The 24,005-nt window shown below is 41.5% G+C and overlaps 2 protein-coding genes across 3 annotated transcripts; both read right to left on the bottom strand.

Moving 5' to 3' along the window:
- Nucleotides 1-479: 479 nt before the first annotated feature.
- On the bottom strand, nt 480-3,525 carry LOC310997807 (zinc transporter ZIP9; the record flags this gene model as incomplete). Its single annotated transcript, XM_083987602.1, has 7 exons — nt 3,285-3,525; nt 2,862-2,967; nt 2,422-2,605; nt 1,681-1,724; nt 1,279-1,364; nt 852-986; nt 480-755 (listed from the first exon to the last, which is right to left on the bottom strand). The coding sequence occupies exons 1-7, from the start codon at nt 3,378-3,380 to the stop codon at nt 480-482; spliced, it is 927 nt and encodes a 308-aa protein (XP_083843728.1). The 5' UTR covers nt 3,381-3,525.
- A 339-nt stretch (nt 3,526-3,864) lies between these two features.
- LOC310998291 (CSC1-like protein 2) lies at nt 3,865-23,842 on the bottom strand. Of its 2 annotated transcripts, XM_083988265.1 has the most exons (24): nt 23,523-23,842; nt 18,392-18,611; nt 18,132-18,211; nt 15,851-15,892; nt 14,591-14,681; nt 14,463-14,500; nt 14,190-14,332; nt 13,618-13,669; nt 13,393-13,501; nt 13,238-13,308; nt 12,567-12,647; nt 12,331-12,454; nt 11,594-11,727; nt 11,359-11,496; nt 11,001-11,154; nt 10,710-10,816; nt 10,492-10,578; nt 10,313-10,378; nt 8,967-9,129; nt 8,374-8,479; nt 8,023-8,190; nt 7,797-7,912; nt 7,625-7,693; nt 3,865-7,065 (listed from the first exon to the last, which is right to left on the bottom strand). In XM_083988265.1, exons 2-24 carry the CDS (start codon nt 18,584-18,586, stop codon nt 6,886-6,888), a joined length of 2,514 nt encoding a protein of 837 aa, XP_083844391.1. In that variant the 5' UTR covers nt 18,587-18,611; nt 23,523-23,842; the 3' UTR covers nt 3,865-6,885. The 2 variants fall into 2 exon arrangements, with proteins under 2 accessions (XP_083844391.1, XP_083844392.1); XM_083988266.1 differs by lacking the exon at nt 15,851-15,892.
- Between the last annotated feature and the right edge of the window lie 163 nt (nt 23,843-24,005).

Genomic DNA, 24,005 nt, shown 5'->3' with positions numbered 1-24,005 from the left:
GACTATAGCGATTATGGCAATGGGCCAATTTGCCAAAATGTTGAACTATCCCTTTAACATCCTTTCTCTTGGTGATTTGGACTACTGCACATTAAAACGCTGAAAGTCTGGACCTGTTTTTTAAGATCCTGACTGTACAAAAACGTTATGACCCAGATCTCTTATTGTTCGGGTAACCTGTTCCTGTAAATCTATCCAGTTACTGGGAATTCACCACTGTACATGCCAAACTCTACTGAGGACAATAAATTAGCTATCAGATTCTTCATACCTCTAAGCTCTTTATACTCAAACAATGGCTCGCCTCAAAGGAACTTTTACTAAAATCACAACACACCCAAGTAAACTCTCTTCCGAGGCGTACTTCAATCATTGTGGCAGGTAGTTTACACTGTAGACTACATTACATTACACAGGTGCTCACAGTTTTCCTCTCAGGTGTGGTGGCATCCTGCTCTAATTGTCCTGACGTTCCCCTCTCAGTCGTCCTGCAGCCCAAGAGCCAGCACCATCGGGAGCCCGACTCCGAGGATGAGAGTGAGGCTCTCCAGGAGCCCCAGGTAGCGCTGGTGGTGGTGGTGGTGGTGGTGGCCCTCAGCCCCGGTGTGCTGCTGCAGGTCGGAGGAGGGCTGCTCCGTTCTGCTGCTGCTGATCTCTGGGAGAACGTGCACTGTGGCCACATAGAGGAACGTCCCAGCTGAGAACAGCATCCCCACGCCGGTCGCACTGAGCTGGTTCTGGGATGAACTGCCGGACTGCAGACACAAATATATTAAATAATATCCAATAATATCAAAGCATTTAGTGACATTGGAGAATACTGAGATGTAATCTTATAGCTGCTCTCTTACTGCGTGTAAAATGAAGTAAGTGGTGATGGCCACAACAGGTGATGCTGCTGAAAAGGCCAGTAAATGTCCTTGAATATACTTCTTTTCGAGACCAGCGTGCATCAGAAAGGAGACCAAACCAAAAGCTGCAGGTGCCTGGGAGGAAATCAATCACATTTTATTTATATAGCACCTTTCAAAGCAAATAAATGCCATTCAAAGTGCTTTACATTTTGATTGAAAAAGTATAAGAAGTGAAACAAGAAGAATGACATGGAGACTAATGCACAAAGATTTAAAACAACAATAAAATATAGCAATAGTAAAAATAAATTAATAAATTAAATTAAAACACAATAAAATATGATAAATAAGGGTGGTCAGGTCTACTGCTTCATGTGTGTAAGCACAGTACTGCAGGATATTACACTCTCTCAGGGAGCCTCACCTTGTGTAGGATCACAGCAAAAAACACTATGACTTGCACTGTAACTTGACCCGTGGCCACAGCAGCACCCAGGGCAAACCCATCAGCTATGTGCAAATAAAGAAAAAAAGACTGTTAATGGCGGCAGCTATCTACTTCCTGAAAGGATGTTTGTGTCTCCGAAAGCCTCCAAGCTCCGATTTCAACTCAGACATGTCATGTCGTTGGAAACATAAAAGACTCCAGCAGTGAGGGAATCACATGCTGAATCACATGAGGACTTGAACAGCTCCACTGCTTTGTTGTTAGGGGTTCTCTGTGCATGTGGCCTGGAATTCCTCGAGATATCTTATTTACCTTGGGAAAACACAAGCCATGTGTGAAAATGTGCAGTAAATACTGTATTATACGCTGTGTAAATACCTGCTGCATGGATAACCAACCCCAAAGTGGCAGTGATGCCCACACTGTTGGGCAAACGAGTTGTTTGGCCTGAAAAGAGACAGTAGACTTGTTGTGGTGATACATTTAAAGATGTGTGGCAGTGCATTTTTCCTTTTTTTTTTTTAAAGAAATATATAAGCAGCATGACTTTTTTCAGGAGTTAAGGCACTGAGCGATGAAAGAAGGCAAAATGAAGCCTGAAATTAATGCTAACAGTCCCTATTGGTTAATAACTGTACAAATAAAGTGTTGGATCTGATGTATTGTTGGCAGGGCCGTTGTATAGGGGAAAAAGGTGATGATAATTCTAGGGGCCCAGCGCCCAGTAGGGCCCACAAAAAATAATCTATATCTAGATAATCTAATCTTTGTATGACTGAATTATTCTGCATAACACCCTATTCATAGTAATGCAGCATTAGCATCAAAACAAAGTAGGCTAAATAAAAAATGATAATACATACGTACTGTAGTCTAAGAAAAAAAGTGGAAAAGTCAGGGGCCCACTTTAGTATTCTTCCAGGGGCCCCAGAATTCCTAGCAACGGCCCTGATTGTTGGGATAATACTGTGCTGCATGAGCAAGTAACAGAGTAAACAGACTGATTAATAAAACTCTCTGTGCTTTGATCTCAGAAACTGTGTAAATGTCAGTAACAACTGGAAAAATGGAGGTGGTCCTCATGCGTAAAGTTGACATTCTGCTAAATGAGGTTGGTACTCGAGTTCTGCCAACTTGCCACGCATAGAGATGTAGCTTGCGATCTGATCCACCACAAACATTAAGGTGAAGCCGAGGGTCAAAGCCACGCCGATGAAGAAGCGGGGTGGAGGGCCCGTCTCGGTGGATGTTGTATTTTTCTCACTGCCGTTCAGACTGGACGGTCCATCAGAGGTGGAGGATGCTGCAGAGAGAAGATGAAGGAGGAGAAGAGCTTTTGATCCCACTCACATAAAAGAGTACTAGATAGGTAGGCGTGCATTTAAATGACTGAGCCACTTTGATCCCCATGTGGCTCAACACAGGGTTGTAATCAAACACGGATGTTAATGTTGTGAGTGAGGATGTGGTGCATTGTGTTTGATCAGTTGGCAAGGCGACCGAGGTGAAGAGGCTGCCAGGTCCTCATTCAGCTCATGTTCATGTTTGTGTGCGCTCACCTCTCCATGACTCCTCCAGCAAGCCTACTCCCTCTGGGATGGTGATAGCCAGAGCTGTCCCACACAGCAGTCCTGCCCCCAGGATGGAGACAAACTGCAGGCTTTTCTACAAATACACACATGCCTCCAGCTGATCAGTAGCCTATCCTTCCCCACAGTCAACCAGTTGTTTCAGACAAAACAATCTCTCAGATCGTGCCAGACAGTGGGAAGGGGGATCATAATAATGATTCTGCAGCAGGTTTCATTCATCAGAACTCACTACAACACATGATCTGCTTATGAACGTCAGTGCAGGCTGGTGTATTGGGTTTACACACAGTGCAGATAAAAAGTTTGACACCGTCAGACACAGTCACTGACGGGACGTGGTCCCGTGTTAAAACCACGAGGAGTTAAAAGTGAAAGACAGCAGAGACTTACCTCAGACAGTCTGAACAACAGTGGGATGAATCCGAGGAAAAAACATCCTACAAACATCGCAACGGATATAAAAGTAACAGCCAGCCCTCCGTCCATGGCGACGGCCTCTGGTTTACACTCTGCGTTTGGCCGATGATGCGCTACATGTTATCGCTCTGGAATCTGACAGTCTGCTCTCATGGAGTCTCTGGCTTTCATTTGTTGGATCATAGAGGTGATAGAAGCCATTCTGCCTTTCCACGTCGCACCTCTCCCTCTCTCTCTCTGTCCCTTCCCCGCACAGCAGCTGCGCCTCCCTCCCTCCCTCCCAGGCAGCACCCAGTGTGGACTCTGAGAACTGCAGCCGTCCCCCGCCTCCAGCCGCGCGGTCCTCCAATCATCCACCTCCGTTCCTCAGCACCAAGTAAGGCTGCAGCTGGAAAACCTCCGAGTGCACTGAACTCAACTGTAAAAGCGTTTCCTCTGTATCAATTTCACTTTTATACACGGAAAGAGGTAAAGTTGTTCTTTATTCCTCCAGACAATACGCTGTAGCTCTTAAACAAACTCTATAGTGGACAAACTTGATTAAATACAGATTTATTGTTCAAAGAGCTGGGGGAAGCAGATATGCAGTATATCTGTTGTACAGACGGCCCTTTGTAAAGAATGAAAAAAAAATGAGACAGTCAAATGCTGAAACCTGCTATTGTTACTCGTCCTATCTAGAAAAATGTAAAAACTAAAAAAAAAAAGGCAAAGCTCACAAAACACATTCTAACTGTGCAGTTTTGAGACACAGAAACATTTCACTGCCCGTTTTTAACACAGCTGATAGCTTCTGTTAGAGTCTTTGACAGGTGGTGACCAAAAAAACAAAAAAACAAGAAATAGACAATGCATATATTTCCAGTGAGTCCAGCTATCTATGCAGATGTTAAGATAATATAAAATTCATTCATCATGAGGATGGTAGACTTGGAGAGACTACACTACAATCGTCAGACTGACATATGTAGATCAAATGAGAAGCCGCAACGTGGGACTGGACATCAGTTGGTTCTATTGTAGTGTAAAACTATTTCTGGTTAGCTAGCGAACTGTCCTTTCAAAGCTGTGTAAATACAGCCATCACACTTTAATTACTTCACCTTCATTCAACTTAGCAAAAAAAGTTGAGCAATTAAACTACATTCAGTGTTTTTTTGTATTTTTTTAACTGAAGTTGTTACAAGATGAGATTTTTTTAAGCCTCTCTCTCTCGGAGCTGGACAGTATATGTTATTTTGACAGGACACATTCAGAGATTTCAAGACATCTCAGAGGTATAAAAATGAAGAGGTATAAAAAATAAAATCACCCTATCATGACTAGAAGAGCACCGGACTCAATGGTGTCAGACAATTCTCATCATTACCATAATAATATATCCATATGTAGTGTTGATATACCCATGGAGGAATTATGGAAACAGTTTGGGTTCACCATTGTTGCTGTCACACCCACAGGGGTCGTACCCTTCTCTGTCAGTCATATAAGTGAAAGTAAGATTAGTGCACATTTCCCACAATGGCTCTCTGAGCAGCTGGATAATACATGTTTTTTAATCTTATGGTCCAATAGTAATAATAATTGGTCCATATTGACAGACTGCAGTGTAGTGGTACTTTGTCTGCAGCACTTTGCCTTGCTTTTTCAACAATCGTCTTTATGTCTTATGGGGCAGCTCACAGTGTACAGAAAAAAGAGGCTTCTTAAATCCTGAGTTATAACTGCATGAGCACTGCGTTTCACATGAGTACTTGTCACTTGGTTGTTTTGTTAAAGCAAATGTTTGTGTGTGTGTGTGTGGGTGGTGGTGAACCTTAGAATAAGCTGCTTCATATGGCTGATGCAGATCAGGAAAATGTTGCAGTGTGGCGCTATGTCTTTGCCACAGGCCTCACAGAGCTCATCGGTGGATCTGCAAGTGGAATGTATAATTGTGGGGGGATATACAAGTACTTCATATAAACAACGTCATGGATAGATTTTCAATTTTGCCATCAATGGCTGGTTGGTAGTTGGGGTTGGAGACAGTATTCAAAAGCATAAATCTAAGGTTTGAAAATGAGAATGACAATTACTAGAACTGGACCTCGTGCACTGATGTAACTGATAAACTCTTGTGTGGCTGAGCTCAGGATTTGATATGTTATCGCTGAAACTGCGCTGTTCAAATTCTCCAATCTAAAACTCAGCACTAAGTAGCGGCAACAATGGGAAAATGTAACAATGCTCGGTGATACCTGGAACTTACAATATGCTAACTACACAGTGAAGTATCTACACAAAACACTGAAGAGGACCTGACAGAGGGCTGAGTGGTAAGATGTGGATCACCTCTTTCATGAGACTAGCAAGAGCCACCTACACCATTTGCTAATCTGAGAATCTCTACATACAAATGTAAACATATGTGAAAAAGAGACAACAATGAGAACAACAGATAAAGAGAACTAGTCACAATTAGAATAATCTAAAACTGACTCAGAAACTCCCCACCCCCCCCAAAAAAAGGCCTTTCTCTCCATCCTCTGAGCCACATAGAAAGACCTGCAGGCTCTGGGCCTCCAGACCTCCTGTGTCAGCCATGCAAGGATCCGCCCCTACAGGGGGGCAGCATCAGTAGCAGCAGTCCAACAGCAGTACCAACAAAGGCTCAGGGACTCGACGTCAAAAATGGTCATCACCAATGTAGTGTACCGAGATATGAATTATCCTCTTCCACAGTGTAGGGACGTGTCAAGCTTATTAACATTTAAGATTCCATGCCTACAAATAAATACCATGTCAAAAAAAAAAAGGTTATTTCACAAATCTACAGGTTTGTAGTGGTACAGTGTCGAAGCGTCCAGGAGTGTTAGTAGCAATGACTTTTTTTTTTCTTCTTTGTTTTTTGAAAGGCTTCTATGGAATTGGAAGAACTGTTTTGAGACCACCGTATTTGCACAGATCAGGCTACCTGCTGGTGTGGAAAACTCTTGCTCTCCTCTCTCATAAGCTGCTTATTTAGGGGAAGCATCTAGTGCAGACAATTAGAGATACTGGCAAAGGATTATGGGGGAAAAACCCTGCACCCTTTGCAATTGAAGGCATGCTGTACTACAGTACCTTAGTGAAACTCGAGCTTATCAGACAGGTCCTCTCTTTGAAGTGCAATAATGTTAAGGAAATACAGACAGAATATCACTCCCCTTACAAGACAAGGCAAAAAAAAAAAAAAAAAAAGTTCATTTGTGCATTTGTGTCCTTCTTTTCCCCGGGTCCATGTGCAGTGTTTCAGGATGTGCCTCGGCTACATTGGAGCAGAGAGATGATGTTGCCCTCATGTTGTTAGAGTACATCCCTTCTGCAGGTGGTGCACTGAAGATGTGGTTTGATGAGACCCAGTGAAGGAACCACAGACTCCTTGAGAAACAATCCATTAAATCCTTAGTAGACAGTGTGCTTAGGTTAGTGTTAAGTCCCTCGATGGAGGTTGAGATGCTTTGGAGAACTGCTGTTCAGTTCCTAGTTTAATTCAAATGTTCAGTGCACTCCTCAAGTTAATTTAGGGGATTTATTTCAGTTCCAGGCAGCATCACTGGTGCACTTCATTATCAATGAGGCTGTCTTCACCAGACTGGAAGTCCTCATTTAGGCCATTTTCAACATTGATTATTTCCTCGTCCTGCGAGGACCCCTGGCCATCTTCCTCGCCACTGCCTGAACCCGCCCCATCTGAATTTGGGTCTTGAAGTACCTGAGCAATGTACATTTGCTGTGGAGGAGAAAGAGAAATGAGGTAGAAAGTTAAAGTCTAAAAACTAGTTCATGTTACTGAAAGTTTTCCTTACAACAAACGATTATTGGCTCTAACACAGCCTGTACTTTTTCTTTTTTGGTTATCAGTTAATAAAACCAACAACTTATCAGATGCAGCGTTGTTTTGCCCTTCAAGTTTAAAGAAAATAATTTTCAATACAAAAATTAAAAAAAGGTCCATTAATCAACATATTGGTATACATACAAAAACAAAATTAATGTTTCTTTAAAATATAACATTCTGACTCATCTTTACCATTTCGCTCCATTGAATCTTTGTTCTGAATAGAGTTTGTTTTGTGTCTCTGTTTGCATATGGAAAATCTGACTGACCTTGTTCTTCGTGCCTTGACATGGTTCAAGTCAAAACACCTTGCATAACTTAAAGTGTGTAACCTATGATTTCCTGTTTTCACGCTATGGTCAGCACCTACAGTCTTAAACATAAATCTTGTCCCATTCCCCCTCATTCGCTGTTTGATGCTGATGACAAATAAACATGACTGAATACTTACTGCTGCCCTGCTGGTGGCACACGGCACTGGACGTCCATTCTCCCCTCCATCAAGCTCCTGGGTGTCGATCTGGGACAGAAAAGGCACAATCACAATGAGTAGCTGAATATGAAGCTGGTCTGATATGTTGGAATAAAGTTAAGAAAACAAAAAGAGGGGTGTATTTAGTTACCTTGTAGTTGTGAGCACTGAGATATTTAAAATGTCCGAAGCAGACGTGGGAAAGGCAGATGATGATTGTGATGATCAAAACTATGAATGTGAACATGGACGTTGCAGCTGAAAACCCTGAAGGACACAAAGAGGGATACTTGTTTAACAGGTGCTTATACTTTGCAGTGGCCGATATTTAGGCATGTTAGGACATCTGCGGCCAGCAGGTGGAGCCCTCCTCTTACCAGAGCGAACGGTGGAGAAGAACAGAAGCCAAAAGAGACAGAGAATAGGAGCAGCCACCACTTGGTTGACAGCTCCAGAGTGGATCTTCTTGTCCAGTTTGGATGGCAGATATGCGTAGTACATGTTGTACCTGTCTGCGAGGTGTTTCAGCAGCATGTACATCAGTCCTGCACACAGACAAGACAATCAGCGGAGATAATCCAATTAGGCCTGCTGATAAGCTTCTGAATCAACAACAGAACCACTCTATGCTGCCTGCCCTCCATGTTTCTCCTGCAATCATTTAATCAGTGCACTTCATGACGTAAAACAGCAGTAAGCCAGCACAGATACTCGATGGCAGCACTCACCAAAAGGGACGATGATTGGGCAGGTGATGCTGTAGGTCATGACCACAGTGAAAACACACATCATCCAAGCGTAAGCTGCCCCAAACTGGAACTCATAGGCTTGGTGCTATGGAGACACAATGACAAGATATTAAAAGAAAAGTAAAAATTCACACATCCTAATTTCAATCTCTACATCACAAACTGATAAACCTGACATTAAAATTATTTCCAATTTAAAAATCTTAGCGCAGATTCTCAGTAATTATATTAATTATGTACAGTAGGAGATCAAAATCTTGGCTTTCTGATTTTCAGCTGCTTAAAAGTCCTGTTCATGCACACAATGGAATAATTACTTCCCCATTCAGTTTCACAGTAGACGCTAAAGAGCACGTATATCCAGATAGTAAGTCTAAAACTAATGTTTCTTTTTTTTTTTTAAGTATATTTTTTTGGCGTTTTTGCCTTTATTTGATAGCACACAGTATAGATAGACAGGAAATCTACATGGGGCGGCCGCCTTAACCACTGCGCCACGCACCGCCCCAAACTAATATGTTTCTCATGGACCCATGAATGGTTTACACTCGGTGACCAGAGTAGGGACTAACCCTCTTGACGTTCCTCCGCTCGGCTGCAGAGCGAGCCAGACAGAGGCGGATCATGTACATGAGGAGACCGGGTATCCTCAGCAGGTCCATGGCATTTCCAATGAATGCAGATGCAATGACATAGTTGACGAAGAAGGCTCCATTGTCAGGAAGGAACACACACCTAAAGAGCAAAGAAAAAAAGGTCATTATCACTGAGGGAGGGTTCAATTTCACAATTAAAACTGATCTTCACTTGAATCAATTCATAAAATGAAAGTGTCATCAGAACGATGCTCTTCCAATTTTTATGAAATTAAAATAAAGTAAAATAAAATAAAGATGAAATCCAGTTGTAATGTATCTACAGAACATCTGGTCACTACAGTGTGTTTCATGCAAGAGATTTAATGGAAACAAACAAAATGGTCAAAGTTCAAGGTGTACTGATTCTTTCCATACATCAATCAAGCACACAAAAAGATTCCACCTTAAAAAAGTCTCCAATAGCTGCCGGTTGTGTCAGTGATTGAATTGGTAAAAGGAAAGGTTTTTTTCCATCCTTTCATCATTCTTCACTCTTCTGACAGTTTCTATATTTGTGACCATGTTTTACACAGAAACATGACAAACTCCTGGAGCTTGTGCTGCTTCAGTTTCATAACATTCAAAACAAACCACAATGTAACCATGCCCTATAGGTGTGCACTGGTACGCAAACAAACACCACTAAATCAGCAAGTGATAAGGCAGATGTGTGGCTGTATTTGAAATTCAGAAACATATGAAGTGAATTAAAAATCACGTTGAGCCTAATTAAAGCAAAACTATATGCAAGATGATGCGTAAGAAGAAGCTGCGAGTACCAGTACCTGTTCATACACAGTTTAGCTACTGCACTACAATTACCAGTACATCAGTCATTTCTTGAGATGCAGGTCTAAACTGTTGGTCATGGTAAATAGAAAAGTGCATTTGTAACTGCTTTGGGTCCATTCATAATAATTTTTTTTATTTGTAATAATGCACCAGCTCAGATTTACAATTTACAGCATTACATCACAGCAAATGAAACTGTAAGTGAGACATCTCTGATTGAATCACTTCTAATTGAATTGGGAACCCAATCAAACTGAAATGGGATCTCGTGAATTAAAACTCAATCGATTCAGGAAATCCGTGGCAATATAACGTTCAAATTATCGCTTCAAACTGAAAGTTTGAAAACACATTACTGCAGAGGCCAATTTAATTCCACATCAGTTTAACTATACAAGTCTTAGCTAGAGCATTTCTAAATGACTGAATTAATCATAACCAAACACTACACAGTTGTTCCCAAACATCCATAAAACTCTGCTACTTACTCAAATCTCACTTTAGCATCTGCCAAGAATCTTCTGTCAAATAGCCAGCGGAAGAAAACATCCAAACTGCAAAGATACAAAAAAAGAAAGCAATGAACTTAAATATTATGGCTCCGACAAAAATGGTTTGATGCAAAAATGTAGTTGTATTTCAGGCAATAAATTACAGTGTGCCATACCTGCTGAGTCCTAGGGAGGGCAGCAACAGGACCATGAAGATCAAGAATGTGTAGCATTTGTGCATTGTGGTCCTGTTCTCTCCTGAGCTACAAGGCCAGATTAAATTTACATACATTAAAACAGACACGAAACACACAAACTACACCTCAAATGGCAATAAAGACAGCAGGACTCTGAATAAACTACAGCTACTGTCTGTGGAAAGTAAGACTCATACCGGGTCCAGTGGGCTTCGAAGAAGGCAGAGTAGTAGACAATAGTAGGAAGTAAGGCAGAGAAGGACCACAGGAGCAGGGTGGGGAAGAACTGGGTGATGATTGGATTCTGGAGAACAGATCAGAGACACAGACATGTTGTGTCAAGAAACACAGGAGGTGAATTCCTGCATATGCTGACTAATGCCACCTCTGACTTCAACACTGCTCGTTTATTTTGTTATTCTCCTTCAGTGTCTTTTGCAATCATTCTACTTCAGCATTGTGACGGCAGAGAGCGCCTGAACACTCACATTCAGGTACTCCACTGGTTTGGTCACATTGAACTTGTCCATGGTGGAGATGATGATAGCCGGGGTGGTGAGGAAGAACAGGAGGATGAAGAGGACAATGTTGATGATCAAGCAGCGGAGCCACCAGGAGAATCCTCCCACTGACAGATGCTCCCTGTGGGATAAAGGTTATGCAGCGGTTAGACCGACACTGGGTGATGACCCACGGTTATGGATACAGCTGGCCAGTAAACTGATACTGCACCTCAAATACTGGTTTTTCATTTGGTGTAAGAAAGACTCTCCACAGTGGAATGAAGTTCAATTATAGCTCAGCGTGATACTAAGATTGTGGTTAAGAGTATGAATGTGTTCTCACCAGTAGACATTCTGTGGATCAGGGGCGTAGCCGACAGTCCAGTTGTGTGTGTGCAGTTTGGCACTGAACTGAGAGCTCTTGGGCTCCCGACGACACTGACATCCCTGACACTTGCAAGCGTTGAAGTCCTTCAAAATTCTGAGAATAGACAGAGAAGCAAACGATAGATAAGGTGCCTCAAGAGGTATCTCCCAGGTACAAAAACAATTTTATTACAATGTGTTAATGTACTTACGTGGCAGTGATGGACTCATTCTGAAAGGTGACAAAGGCCATTCCTAAAGGTTTCCTGTTGACCTTCTCCCTCTCTTTCCTATAGTCATCTTTCAGTTGTCCCTCCAGCTTGGTGTAGTAGCCCACTGCCTCCTCCTGTGAGAGACATTCACATAAAGTCAGAGCCTGTGATTTTACCTTATTCACCATTACTGTAATGCAAGGTAATAGCAACAGGAATTAGATTATCAGTTAATACAAAGGGTATGATTAAATTTAATTATTATGCTCTAAATATCAAACTACGGTATAACTTGCTTTTTTATTTAACATTATAAAAAAATACTATACCAGATATTACCAGTATTGTCTGAAATACTAGACAACCTCTGGGATGACTTATCAACTTTGTGCAATTAGTTACTTAGTTAGTGTGTGTCAAACTGAGGTGTTATCAGTATATGTTAGAGACTGGAATGAAAATAAGGTGTGAGCAGTCATATCCTTAGCAGTATTTGCATTGGCTGTAGTAGAGTGATAGTATTATAATATGTGATGCCTATTTGTCAAAATACTTAGGATAAGCTTTACAGGGTTTATATTATTCCTGCTTTGCCCTGCTTCCTTACAAATGACAACTCATATAGAAGTCTTCGTCTTCTTATCTTCCCCTTTAAAATACTGTTAGTTTTAAGAGCTTGTAAACAAGTTTTAATAGTGTGCAATTCTGAGATAAAGTTAGAGAGATGTTAGTCTGACCCGCTCACAGCCTTTGATGACACAACAGCAAAGGTGTCCACAGGGCTTTGGATTGATCATGGTGGTAATATGCTCCTTGCCCTGCAGGTCAAGGAAGAATTTCTTGTTGCGCTCGGCCTTCTTCCTGCATACAAAACAGGAGCTGTGTCAGACTGCAGGACTATTTCAGTGAAACAGGCTACAAAAACTGTAAACACACACTCACGCCCTTAAGGTTAAAGCGTTGAACTTGTTACCTTTCAGAGTTGAGATACATCAGCCTGGCCACGTCATAACAGATCCGAGCTTCCAGGACAGCACAGTTTTCATACGCATTCCTAAGAGAGAAGGAAACGGAGGGTGAAGGTGACAGATTGGATCCAGTCACAGAAGTACCAATGTACACGTTGTGTAATAGTTTCACATTCTTGACAAAAGGAGCAGTGTGTATGTGTGTATTTACGGTAGATCACATCTCTGTGCCACATTTTATTAACATTGGCAAGCCCACAAAAGGTAAAAGCGAGTGAAGGGGAATTTGCTCAGCTGTGAAGGGTTTTTCTCAGCGCAGGAGCAAAGATAAAATTTTGGTTAATACTATTTGGCCGAGTAGGAGTTGAGCCAAACACCCCCTCCATGGTCTCTTGACACATGACTTGCATACCCTTGCTCATCTGGCTCTTATTATGGACGATTACACATATAGGCCCATCATTGTCTGATCCCAGCCATAAGAACGAGGACAAAACAGCTGCTTTTAACAAGAAAAGGCATGGCTCTCATACACCTTAATTTAGTTACTGCACAGCTAAAAACCCATGATGACAGTGTGATGAAACCTTTTTATAAAAAGACAGAGAAAGACAGATTTAAGCATTCATTGTGAGACATTAATTTTGGAACTAAGAGAACAGTGACAAGTGCTTACTCAAAGTGTTGCTTTATCTCACTCTCCTCGGCGTATTTGGATATTCCATTCACAAATAAAGTGCGCTTCACCTGTGTGGAAGTAAAGAAAGGGAATTAGCCACAACATTCAGACTCGTGTCCAAAAGGAGAATGTTCTGAAAGCATGCCACCCACCAGGTCATCCTCCTTGTAGTGCATCTTGGAAGTGTGCCGTCTCATGCTATACACCGTCAGTAACAGGTAGAAAAATGCAAAGGTGGTGTGTAGCCACAGTAGTGTATTGCTGGGGAAATGAAGGGTAAAAAAAGGTTTGATTAGGGGGCTGGAAAGTGAATTAAAAACACAAAGCTTCAGAGAAGAGTTTATGCTAAATAAAGTGAAGTTAAAAGAACTACTCACTCAGTGTCCAAATTTGCTATAGTGGTTCTCCCAAAACTATATGCATTGTTTTCTGTTTCAAAAAGAAAAGAAAAAAAGTATTATATTGTACTGCACCGTACATAATTCAGCAGGGAATGTGGAACATGGTTTATTTTGTTAGAGAAACAAATGGGTATTTGTTAGACTAATTTACCATTAATTATACAAAGTGAAAAGTATGCTTTCATATTAGGCAGTGCAACTCGTGACACAAGATAAACAAAGAGAGGAGACAGCCATAATAAATGCCTGATAAATGATGGTGTCTGGTGCAAGTAATTTTATATGAAAGTAAAAATGTTAGATTATTGCTGCAGAGAGGAGATGAACTCTCTGACTCTATGATCAAACATTTAGTCACACAGGAAAAGAGTAAATTGAGTAGTTGACAAAGATTTGTATACTTGTGTGCAGTGTAGTTATATTTATAGAACAGTAAAACATCAAGACGGATAAGAAAAGACAACAATGAAAAGAAAGAATGATGAAAACAACATGAAACAGCTAGAACAAACATACAAGGACCTGCTGTTACAAATTCATCAACTTACCAAGCAGGTTTCCAGAGAAATTAACAGGCAAGATGATGCCCACAGAGAGGACGCCCACCACAACCAGCAGGCCAATGATGTGTCGCTGGAAGGACAAGTAATGCACTGCGTCCTCACCACACTTCTCCCGTATCTCCTCATCCCTAGAGAGAGAACACAGCAACCAAGCCAACTACTTTAAGGGATTTGAAGTAGAAAAAATATAATATCCATTTTAATCTGTGTAACACCAATTTGTCCTTTTCCCAACATGCTGTAAGTAGCTTGACTCACTTGATGCGGAAGATGGCAGTTAGCCAGGAGCAGAAACCCTAAGAAAGAAGACAGTGGAGAAACTCAAGGGGTTGTACTTGTACATGAAAAGAACATAGTTCATCCTGTAAGAATGATAACACACTCACTGTGTCTCTCTGATCAATGTCCACAGAGCTGGAGACTGAGGTGAGCCTTTCATAGCGCTCAGGTGTTTCTGATGTCATAGCAGAGGCCACACTGCCAGAAAACACAACAGATTGTATTTGCATGATGTTACACAACGACCAAACATCAGCACGAACCACAAGGGGATGTTAGTTATTTGTGCTTCATGACAGTGGGATTACTATCAGTGTGGAACGTTGACAAGACAAAACACACACACCAACACACGCCCTGAAATGGACTGGAGAGAGTCACCCATGATTATCCTGCGTGGGATCCACACAGGATTTGTGCTGGTTAACCAGACGACCGCAGGAATACTCTCTGCAGCCACATTTCATGCAGCTTTAAGTGTAAGGAGTCTACTTTACACCATCACTTTCAGGGGAAAGGTAGCGATGTAGGTAGAAGGCAGAGGTCTAGTATTCACCAATAACCACAACACAGACCCAGTGATCATCAAGAGGAAGTTTTATGGAGAATGTCCAGCAGAGCCATGGGTGCTATTTGACGTAATATCATCAAGACTTTATCACTACACATACATTTGACCTCATATTTGACCTGAGGAGGGTCATGTCTGTTCAATTAACTGGAAAATATGAAGAGGCGCCAGACTCTGCTGGAGCTCCAAGACAGGTTCACAGTTAAGTACTACATGAACGCATGACGTCGGCCAGGGCTCTAAGAGATCTTTAATGGAATGAGGAGAGAGCCTGTGGTTGTGAGCCACCACCAGACCTCCTCTCCCACATTCCTCTGAGAAGTACATGTAGGAATGGCTCATCTCAGCTCTTCTAGACAGGATATACTGGAGGTGCACCATGTTAGGGCCTGTCTACAAACAACCATAGATCAGGGAAGCATTACCTCTCCCTGTACGCATCCTGTCTGCGCGGCTCATACAGTCCGCTCAGACAGAAGAAGAAGAAGTCTCTGCTTCATAAGGAGGTCAACACACGGATTAGCACACACAGATCTGATTAGGATGGTGAGAGAGGACAGGGACACCCAACAGCAGAAGTATAAGAGTGGCAGTGAGAGGGAGAATAATTAGGAGTCTGGCACTGGGAAACGCCTGGAGAAGGAAGAGAAAAACTAAACCATCAAAAGTGAAAAACAGACTCAGAGACCCACAGCGGCCTGGGTGGAGAGGAAAAGAGTTATGGGTTAGGTTAGCTACAGAGAGAGGAAAGGAGAAAAAGGAGAAGGCAGTGAGTCTATATGGAGAAATAACATACTATTCCCGATCATCCAGGCGACTGTATTGCTGATCCCTTCGTCTGGTAGAAAAGAGAAGCAAAACAAAGCCATTCAGCTCAGTTAGGAGGAAATGGCCCCATCGGCCACTACTGCAGCTAGGTCAAAGAAAATCTGGGGAAGCATATTACACCACAGGCATACCAATGAAGGTTTCGGTTCATTCTGGTATACATTATCCAGCCACATAACTGCACTGATTACCTATGATTTGATAATCACCCTTTCAGTTAGTGCTTATGAAGCTGGAACAGTGGTGGACACATCAAATGTACTGTACACCCATGTCAGATGATTAGCCACGTTTCCTGGCGAGGGAACATTCACTTATAGTTTAGAAGAATTTTAAAAGACAGACAATGGTCTCAAGTCAGCACAGGATCATGAGACAACAAACTACATTTCCTGTGTGTTACAAAAGTGTCCCATGCTGCCACCCCCTCCCCATCCTCCCACCATGCTGCAACCCCAATCCTCTGCTCACATGCAGCTGCAAAAATAGTGTAGCTGCAACATCGCACAAACACAGCAGGGGGATGTAGGTGATGGAGCACTGTGTCATGTATTTTTCAGGGTTCACAGTCAAATTGGTCTGTAGTGATGTCTCATCCCTCTCTCCCTCACAACTTGGATAAGTATTTTTGTTTCATCACATGGCGAAGCAGTTTAAAAGGAGAATAGAATAGAAATGAGTCCTTGTTGATGAGCTGTTTCCAAACTTTTCTCTAAATTCAATCAGTGCAGACATCAATCTCAAATTATCCAGAAATATCTGCCATATAATCATACGGTAACTACACTGCATGGGGTTGAGACGCAGACAGTGGTTTTAAAGTGGTCTGGGAAATGGGCCTGAAGGGATTTTTAAATTGATAATGACTAATCATTCTTCATTTCTTCTTCCCTTTCAGGGTTATTCCCCCAGCTCTATTTCAAAGTGAACAACTTAACAAGTGACAAAGCATGAAAATGTGTGTTTGATTGCTATAACAAGGGAAATGGCTGATGCTGACTTCCTGTCTTGAGTTCCATCCTTGTGATGTTTGCTTCTGTTGCAAACTACGTAAATCCCCCTCAGAGCAAGAACACAGGACTTTTAACCAACATCCAGAACTGTCAAGTTCCAGATACTCATAAAACTTGGTTGACATCCACAATAGCTGGTGCCTCCTGAAAACCAGCAGCTGAACGCTAGACCCCCTTTATAGGTGTTAAGCTTTTGTCACATTGACCACACTGCCACAAACACTTTCTGACCATATTCAAATCACATAGAGCTTAAAAGCTTCATTCACACTAATACATTTTTAAACGTTTTGAGTTTTGCAACATTTACTCTTGGTGGCCACGCCACTGCAGTGTTTGAAAACTCAGTAGTTGCATTGGCCGGTTAATGAAGACAAAACAATGAGACAATGACAGACACCCACATGAACCTCTTCTTTGGGTCTTACAAGCTAAAACTACCATACATTAGTGCAATATCTAATATGAATTTGTGAAACATTACTGACCATTTTCTCTTTGCCAGCAGCTGTTGGACAGTCAAATTCTGCATTTAATAATGCTACAGCTGTCTTAGTTTCTCTTTGTTTGTAGTAGTTGTGTAGCTAGCTGCACAGTAAACTATCTGCTTCTTGTTTACACTGGCTTGTGCATGGCCAGTGCTGATGAATGGTCATGTAATATCAATTTCAGGCGTGTTAGTATGAATGGGAATAATTGCTGGTATGGGGATAAAACACTCATCTAAACAGAAATCGTGTTTGTTTTAATATGCCGTTTTAAAAAGAAAACATATTGGTATAGATGTAGTGTAATAATGGCTGTGAATTAGGCAGTCTCTGGACTTGTTGCCTGCTACGCTGCCTCTGTAGAAAGTGTTGTACAACTCCTGTGTGTGTAACTAACCTGTCATCACGTGGTAGCTAGTTAGTTGAACAGTGCCTTTCTCTGCCAAGATAAATCATTCTTTGCACTGAGTCATCGTTCAAAGTATAGTTTAAGTTAATACAGAGTATAAACAATGGTTTGACACAAATACAAGGATACTATTTTAGGAAGTAATTTATGTCAGCATCTTTTCAGCCTGTGAGCCAAACAGTTTGGTATCTACCAAACAAAACCTTAACCATTAGCATGAATTCAACATTTGTTACTTGTATAATCAAAGCAGGATGCTAAAATCAAACTTCAGCCATAGTTTATACACAGTGCCATACCTGATGTTACATGGCAAAAGGCCTTGTATGTTCTAATTACCTGTCAGCATCGGTCACCAAAGCAAGGCGCCCGTAGTCCCATGCTACTTTTCTCAGGAAGGAGAACACAAACAGCAGCACCTAGAAGTACAAAACAGCCTGTTAACACCTCTAGTTCCTTTATTTACATTACAGAAAACCTACTGAACAACAGTTACATAACAGCTTGATGGATCATCATAGGATGTTTTGATGAATGGTACAAAAATATACTCATTATCTCTAATAACTGGGCACCCCATTTGTCAGACAATGACTCACCAAGAAGCACATAAAATCAAGGGCAAGGACTGTAGGTACCCCTCCGAAGGGCAAGCCCTGGAGTACTGTGCTGCGGATTCGGGCTGAGTAGCAGAAGTCCCTGGTGGAATTGGGCGGCTCCGTTGGGCAGCTCTCTGAATTGGCGCATCCTTCCACTCCCCAAATCGCCATTATTAATATCAACGCTCTGTACATCACTCTACTGCAGCATGTTGAAAACCTGTGAAGAAAGAGCCAAGTGTTATAACACACACAACACTATTCCATTTGAGCCATATTAGTTCCACTATATTTATCCATGACAGTCTGAATGGCATCACGCACCAGTAGCTAGAGACAAACGCAGAGAAGGTGGAAATAACTGAACACTTGTGGCTGATACTTCTGTCGCGTCATTTGTCACATGTGCTGCTGTGGCTTTTGACCACATGTATGACGAATGAAATGCGGGTTATCACCGTACACTTTCTGTTCCTTCTGCTTGGCCTCAGTGGCCTGTATACTAATGACACATAGTAAACTTTGAGCTGAAGAAAATTTGCTTTTGTAGAATCAAAGTGTAACGACCAACCAGCATTTCCGACATCTATGCTGGACACAGGTTGCTGCTAGCAAAATGAAACATTACCAGTCCTGTATTCCCTCTGTTTCTGTTTGCTAATACTTAAATGAATAACTGCTTGTAAGATGTTTAACTGTTGTCACACCCCTTGTTTCTTCCTAATGGCATACAGAGTATGCCCAGCAAGGTCTGTGCTTGCATTTCTGGACACTGCAGGGTACCGCCATGTATTGGGGTTTAATAAGAACAGTCCATATTGGATTTGACGGACCAAAGCAATGAGCTAAAAGCTACAGAGTGACTGAAAACTCAGATACACTCTCATTATATAAGGTCATTTAACTCTTGATGCAGGTTTAGAGGTAAGGTGTGCCTAGATGTAGCCTATTACATTTTGTAACGTTACCCTCCTACTCTCTGCATTTCAGTGAGAAACAACAATCAGTGGCTATCACAAGCTACCTAAAAGGTCAATGATGGAAACACTGACCAGACATGAATAGTGCATGAGGCAGAATGAGTCATGAAAAATGTATCTTGACATCCTGGGTAAGTCCAAACAGTTCCTTCTCCTGCCCAGGCACACAGCACAAATGGAGTGTGACATCTTGGCGAGTCCACCAAGGGTCACATTCATCTATACAGGCCTCGGTCAGGAAACAGACTAAGATGACCTCTCACTCCCCCAAATAATGTGGGGGGCAGGGCAAAAATAAAGCTTAGATAAAACACTCACTCCAATCGTTATCTGTGGTAAGGTTACTTAATGATATATCAATATGCAACATCCTATCCTGATCTACTAAATACTATCTTGTTTTAAAAAGTGTCATATTTCACACAGACTGGACAAAGGGCTTGGAGAAGGCGCGTAGGTGTTCTAGAGAGTGCTGGCGAGTGTGTTTGCACAGTTACACTGCTATATTTGTGCCCTTCGACCCACTATTACCAGCAGCATTCACGATGCTGCTCATCTGCCCTAACACTAACTCATTTATCCGCTCCCTGGAATGCTGTGACATCAGTGGAGAGGGACGCAGCCAGAGCTGAACAATAAGCCGATAGAGACCACAGGGTTCAAATGGCCCGGTCTCAACCCAAGGAGGACACAACATACCCCCCTATGTCTTCAGAAACACTGCTGCAGATCCTGGACCCATCTCCACAGCTCCAGCTGTTTAAGATTCTACACCAACACCTTAAAAAATGGCCCAAACACACTTCAACACCAACTTTAAAATACCCAAGTGATAGATGTTACATTAAATAGCCATAATTTAAATGTCTTATTGCTACGTATGATTAATATAAACACACCTAACAATGAAATACGTCAGCATTTAAAAAAATCTATATTTATGCAGGATTGCTTTAATAATTGTGTCTTGCTTTGAGAGGTTTACCTGTTGTCTTTGTTCAAAGTACCCTGTGGGGTTTTCCTTTAAACAAACAATAGCTAGCCTATATATTTACATTTAGTGTTTCCTGCATTGCATCAAGGTCTGACAAATGTGTTGAGGCATTTCAATTGTCACAGGACATTTGTATTTCTGTTCATCTCTTAAATATCTCTTCAATCACCCTTTGTTTACATGCATGTTCACTGGCAGTCTTCCACTACAATATGGTTTGTATTTTGGCTCGCATACCATAGAATGTCCTTGTGCACAAGCATGATCCAAGCAAAACAGGAAGCCACATTAGCTTTTCAAAGTGCTACTAAATGTGCAGTGCATACATCTGAACCACCACTCCTGACAGCAAGAACAATTTAGACAGAATGTTTGCTGCTTTTTAAGGAGAAAGCATTGCAATACTGTACTGTAAACAAACTGTAGCCCGTAGCAGCAACCTGAGAATGAAGACAGCACAACATGTGAAATATTAATAAAATATTTGTCAGTGATATATAATCACACCCTGATGGTGGGTTTTGTGTATTTTACTACTCCTCTCTGTGATCCATTTCAAATCTATAACTTAATCTGAAAGATGTGACACATTAAAGCTAAAGCTAATGATACTAGAACATGTTTTGATATCATTGTCTGACATCATTTTTACCGGCACTGTTCGATTACAGCATGACTCAGCAGAGAAATGCTGTGCCACCTTTCCACCTGATGCTAGTTGCCATGGTACCATCAGACTGGCACGCATTCTCAAAGTACAAATAAACATAAAGGGATGCAAGCAGTGAGGGAGAAAATCCCATGCCCATCCATATGAAACCCAATCTGAGTGAGTCTGCCATTTGCTATACAGCTTAAGCATACAAAATCTGTGCAATTATTAGGAGACAAAGCAAAACATCTACCAGGACAAATGAAAGAACAAATGTATTGTACCATTAGTGCATTATTCGATTGTGTGTTGTTCATCACGTACTTTATATTTATCTATTTATACCTACACACACAAATGAAATTTAATCAGCAAATACACTGTCATACATCACTCAACTACAAATAGTAACTGCACATATTACTGACCTTGTGCATTTATACGTACACTGCTCCCCATCAGTATGTGAGTCATTATTTATTTAATCTTCATAGGTTAAATATTTAAACAGGCTTTGTGCAACTCTAACCATGGGCTACGAGTGAGGTTAGCAGTGGACAAGCAACATCAACTTGAAATGTCCCGGCGCCTTCCATGCCCAATTAAATAAAACCAAATTTTACAAAGGAGGGAAAATGCTAGGTGCCTACGTAAGTTTAATTAGTTTTGTTCTACTCAGACATACAAGCCTGCAATTCAGATAATGCCTGGAAACCTTTAATGTAATGTTATTTAGAACCTTGTGGTTGAAAAAAATCAACCAACCATTGCTCCTTGCAGGAAAGATATGAGCAATCTGTAAAGGTTCAACTTCCATTCATATCTCAGGGAAATCCACTTACAACCACTGCAACAACAGAAGCAACCTGGTGACAGATATTTTTTACAAGTACTGGATCAATCAAACCATAAGTAAGTTGTTCATATATCTTTTCCTAACACGCACCATAGGTGTATCAACTGTGGAAGATGAAATGTAAAACTTTAACAAGCCAACCTCAATCATTTGTCTGACCCTGATTAAGCCTTCACTGTCACATCTTTAAGGGACAATGATAAAGAAACAAAGAATTGGTACCCACCTATGAGTGAGCACCAATGACAATGCAGAAATTACTTGCAGCTCTCCACACTTAGCTACTCCATTTATTGAGATGTACTCAAACTCTATTTGCATATCAAGTGTAGGCTACTTGTAGGCTACAATCAAAAAATTATATTATGAGCCCTGATCATGTGAATGCACACACCTACTTTATATTTGAATAAATATTCATCCTGCTTCATGAAAACATCAAACTTGCCATAAACTCTCCAACAGTGCTAATGCAATAACTAATAAAATGCCATTAGCCTGTTAATAATTGACAGCGGCCTAGCTCTGTTTTCATTATCACAGATGATGATTTCAGAGTGCAGTTTCATAATCATGTCAAGGCATGTCAGTCTGACACCTAACTAATGCTAACTAATGTTACTACTTCACACAATACAAAACAAGGAGGGGAATGCCAGTTAAAATAAAATATCTTTCCCAGCTGACATAGATGCCTGTGCATATATTTAATAATTATTGATCACAAATTCCACCACCTTTATTTTAATCTTGTATAAAATCACAATGAGCAGGGTTACATTAGACTGATACTTCTGCTTTAAAGGCTTTCCATTAATATACATCAATGTCACTAGACCACAGTGTGGCTGATATTAAGACTCCTAGCAGCCAGCTCATGTTTATCCCTTTATAAGCTAGGCACAAAGAAACGCTTAGGGCATTAACTGTCACAGCCAAGCTGAGACCGGCCCATGATGGATACCATGTTAGTGGACCTAATACTGATTCTCTCAATACAGCATTGCTCAACCACTGAAGTTAGTTAGCTACGCAGCTGAGATATGTTAGGAATTACTGATGTTCCGCTGTTTATCTACAGGTGTGTCAAAACAGCTAAACAGACCAAAGAGATCAAAATCTTCGCTACATCGTCTTTAAACGTTTCTAGTATCGTAACGTCCAAGCAAAAGCAGTCTCCTGACCGCAGAGAGTTAATAAAAAAACATCCACACATCTCGCCTTTATGGAACTACGTTACCTCGTCGTGAACAGTGAAGTAACAACAAACTGAACATGAGGCGAATTAAACCTGGAGCTTGTGACTCGGTGCGAAAAACTGTATAATATACGTAAGTTATAAAGCAAAGACTCCAAATTCAAAACAATACAAGAATTGACAGCCCTGCTTTCTTTTACTGGGAATAACTTTCATCGTGAATTAACCCGAACAGCTACCGATCTTACTGAGGCTCGGTAACTTTAGCCCAGCGCTAATGGTAACGGGATGTTTACTCGTTTATTGTTCTCACAACAACTATTAAAGTCATCAGAAACATAGTGTACTGTTATCGGGAGTTAGCGGTCACAACTGTAGAGAACAACCAAACACATATGTCGTGAAATAGCAAAAAAGAAAACACTGTTAACTATTGGAGAAAAAAACTTACCTTAATCTGATACGCAGCAGGGGCAGAAACTGTCACAATTAGCTAATGTGAGCTAGCAGTCAGCCGGAACGTTGAAGTTAGCTAACTTAGCCCCTCGATGTAGCGAATAACAGGTGGAGGCTGTCTAACGAATGGCTGCTAATTCCCGCATCAAACTGGGGTTTTGCTGACCTTCCCCAGCCACAGCTCCAAAAGCTAACCAAATAGCGTTAGTCGGTTAAGCCGTCAAACTGTTAGTAATGGCAGGCAGCTCTCCGCTGCTCCGTTGTTGTCTGTCAGCCGGTTGAACAACTCTCGCTAACCCGACCAGTCTTCCAGCAGGCGCAGTCACTCGGGTTTACAGCTTGACGTACATAGAAGAAAACCGCATAGAAGAGACAGCAAGTCGTTCTACGCCGTGAGAGCGCCGTGACGCAAAATCTCCACGGTCTACGTTCTCCTATTTCTATGACATCACCCTCAGCGCGTTTCTATGACGTATGG

The sequence above is a fragment of the Trachurus trachurus genome, assembly GCF_905171665.1.
Source record: "Trachurus trachurus genome assembly, chromosome: 15".
NCBI classification, from domain to species: domain Eukaryota; kingdom Metazoa; phylum Chordata; class Actinopteri; order Carangiformes; family Carangidae; genus Trachurus; species Trachurus trachurus.
This window is presented reverse-complemented; position numbering and strand designations above follow the sequence as displayed.

Coding starts and splice junctions, on each gene's coding strand:
- LOC310998291 (XM_083988265.1), bottom strand. CDS start 18,586: ATGTACAGAGCGTTGATATTAATAATGGCGATTTGGGGAGTGGAAGGA. Junction 10,379..10,491: donor CCCTCCCTAGGACTCAGCAG/GTATGGCACACT, acceptor GTATCTTTGCAG/TTTGGATGTTTTCTTCCGCT. Junction 7,066..7,624: donor GTGCCACCAGCAGGGCAGCA/GTAAGTATTCAG, acceptor TCTCCTCCACAG/CAAATGTACATTGCTCAGGT.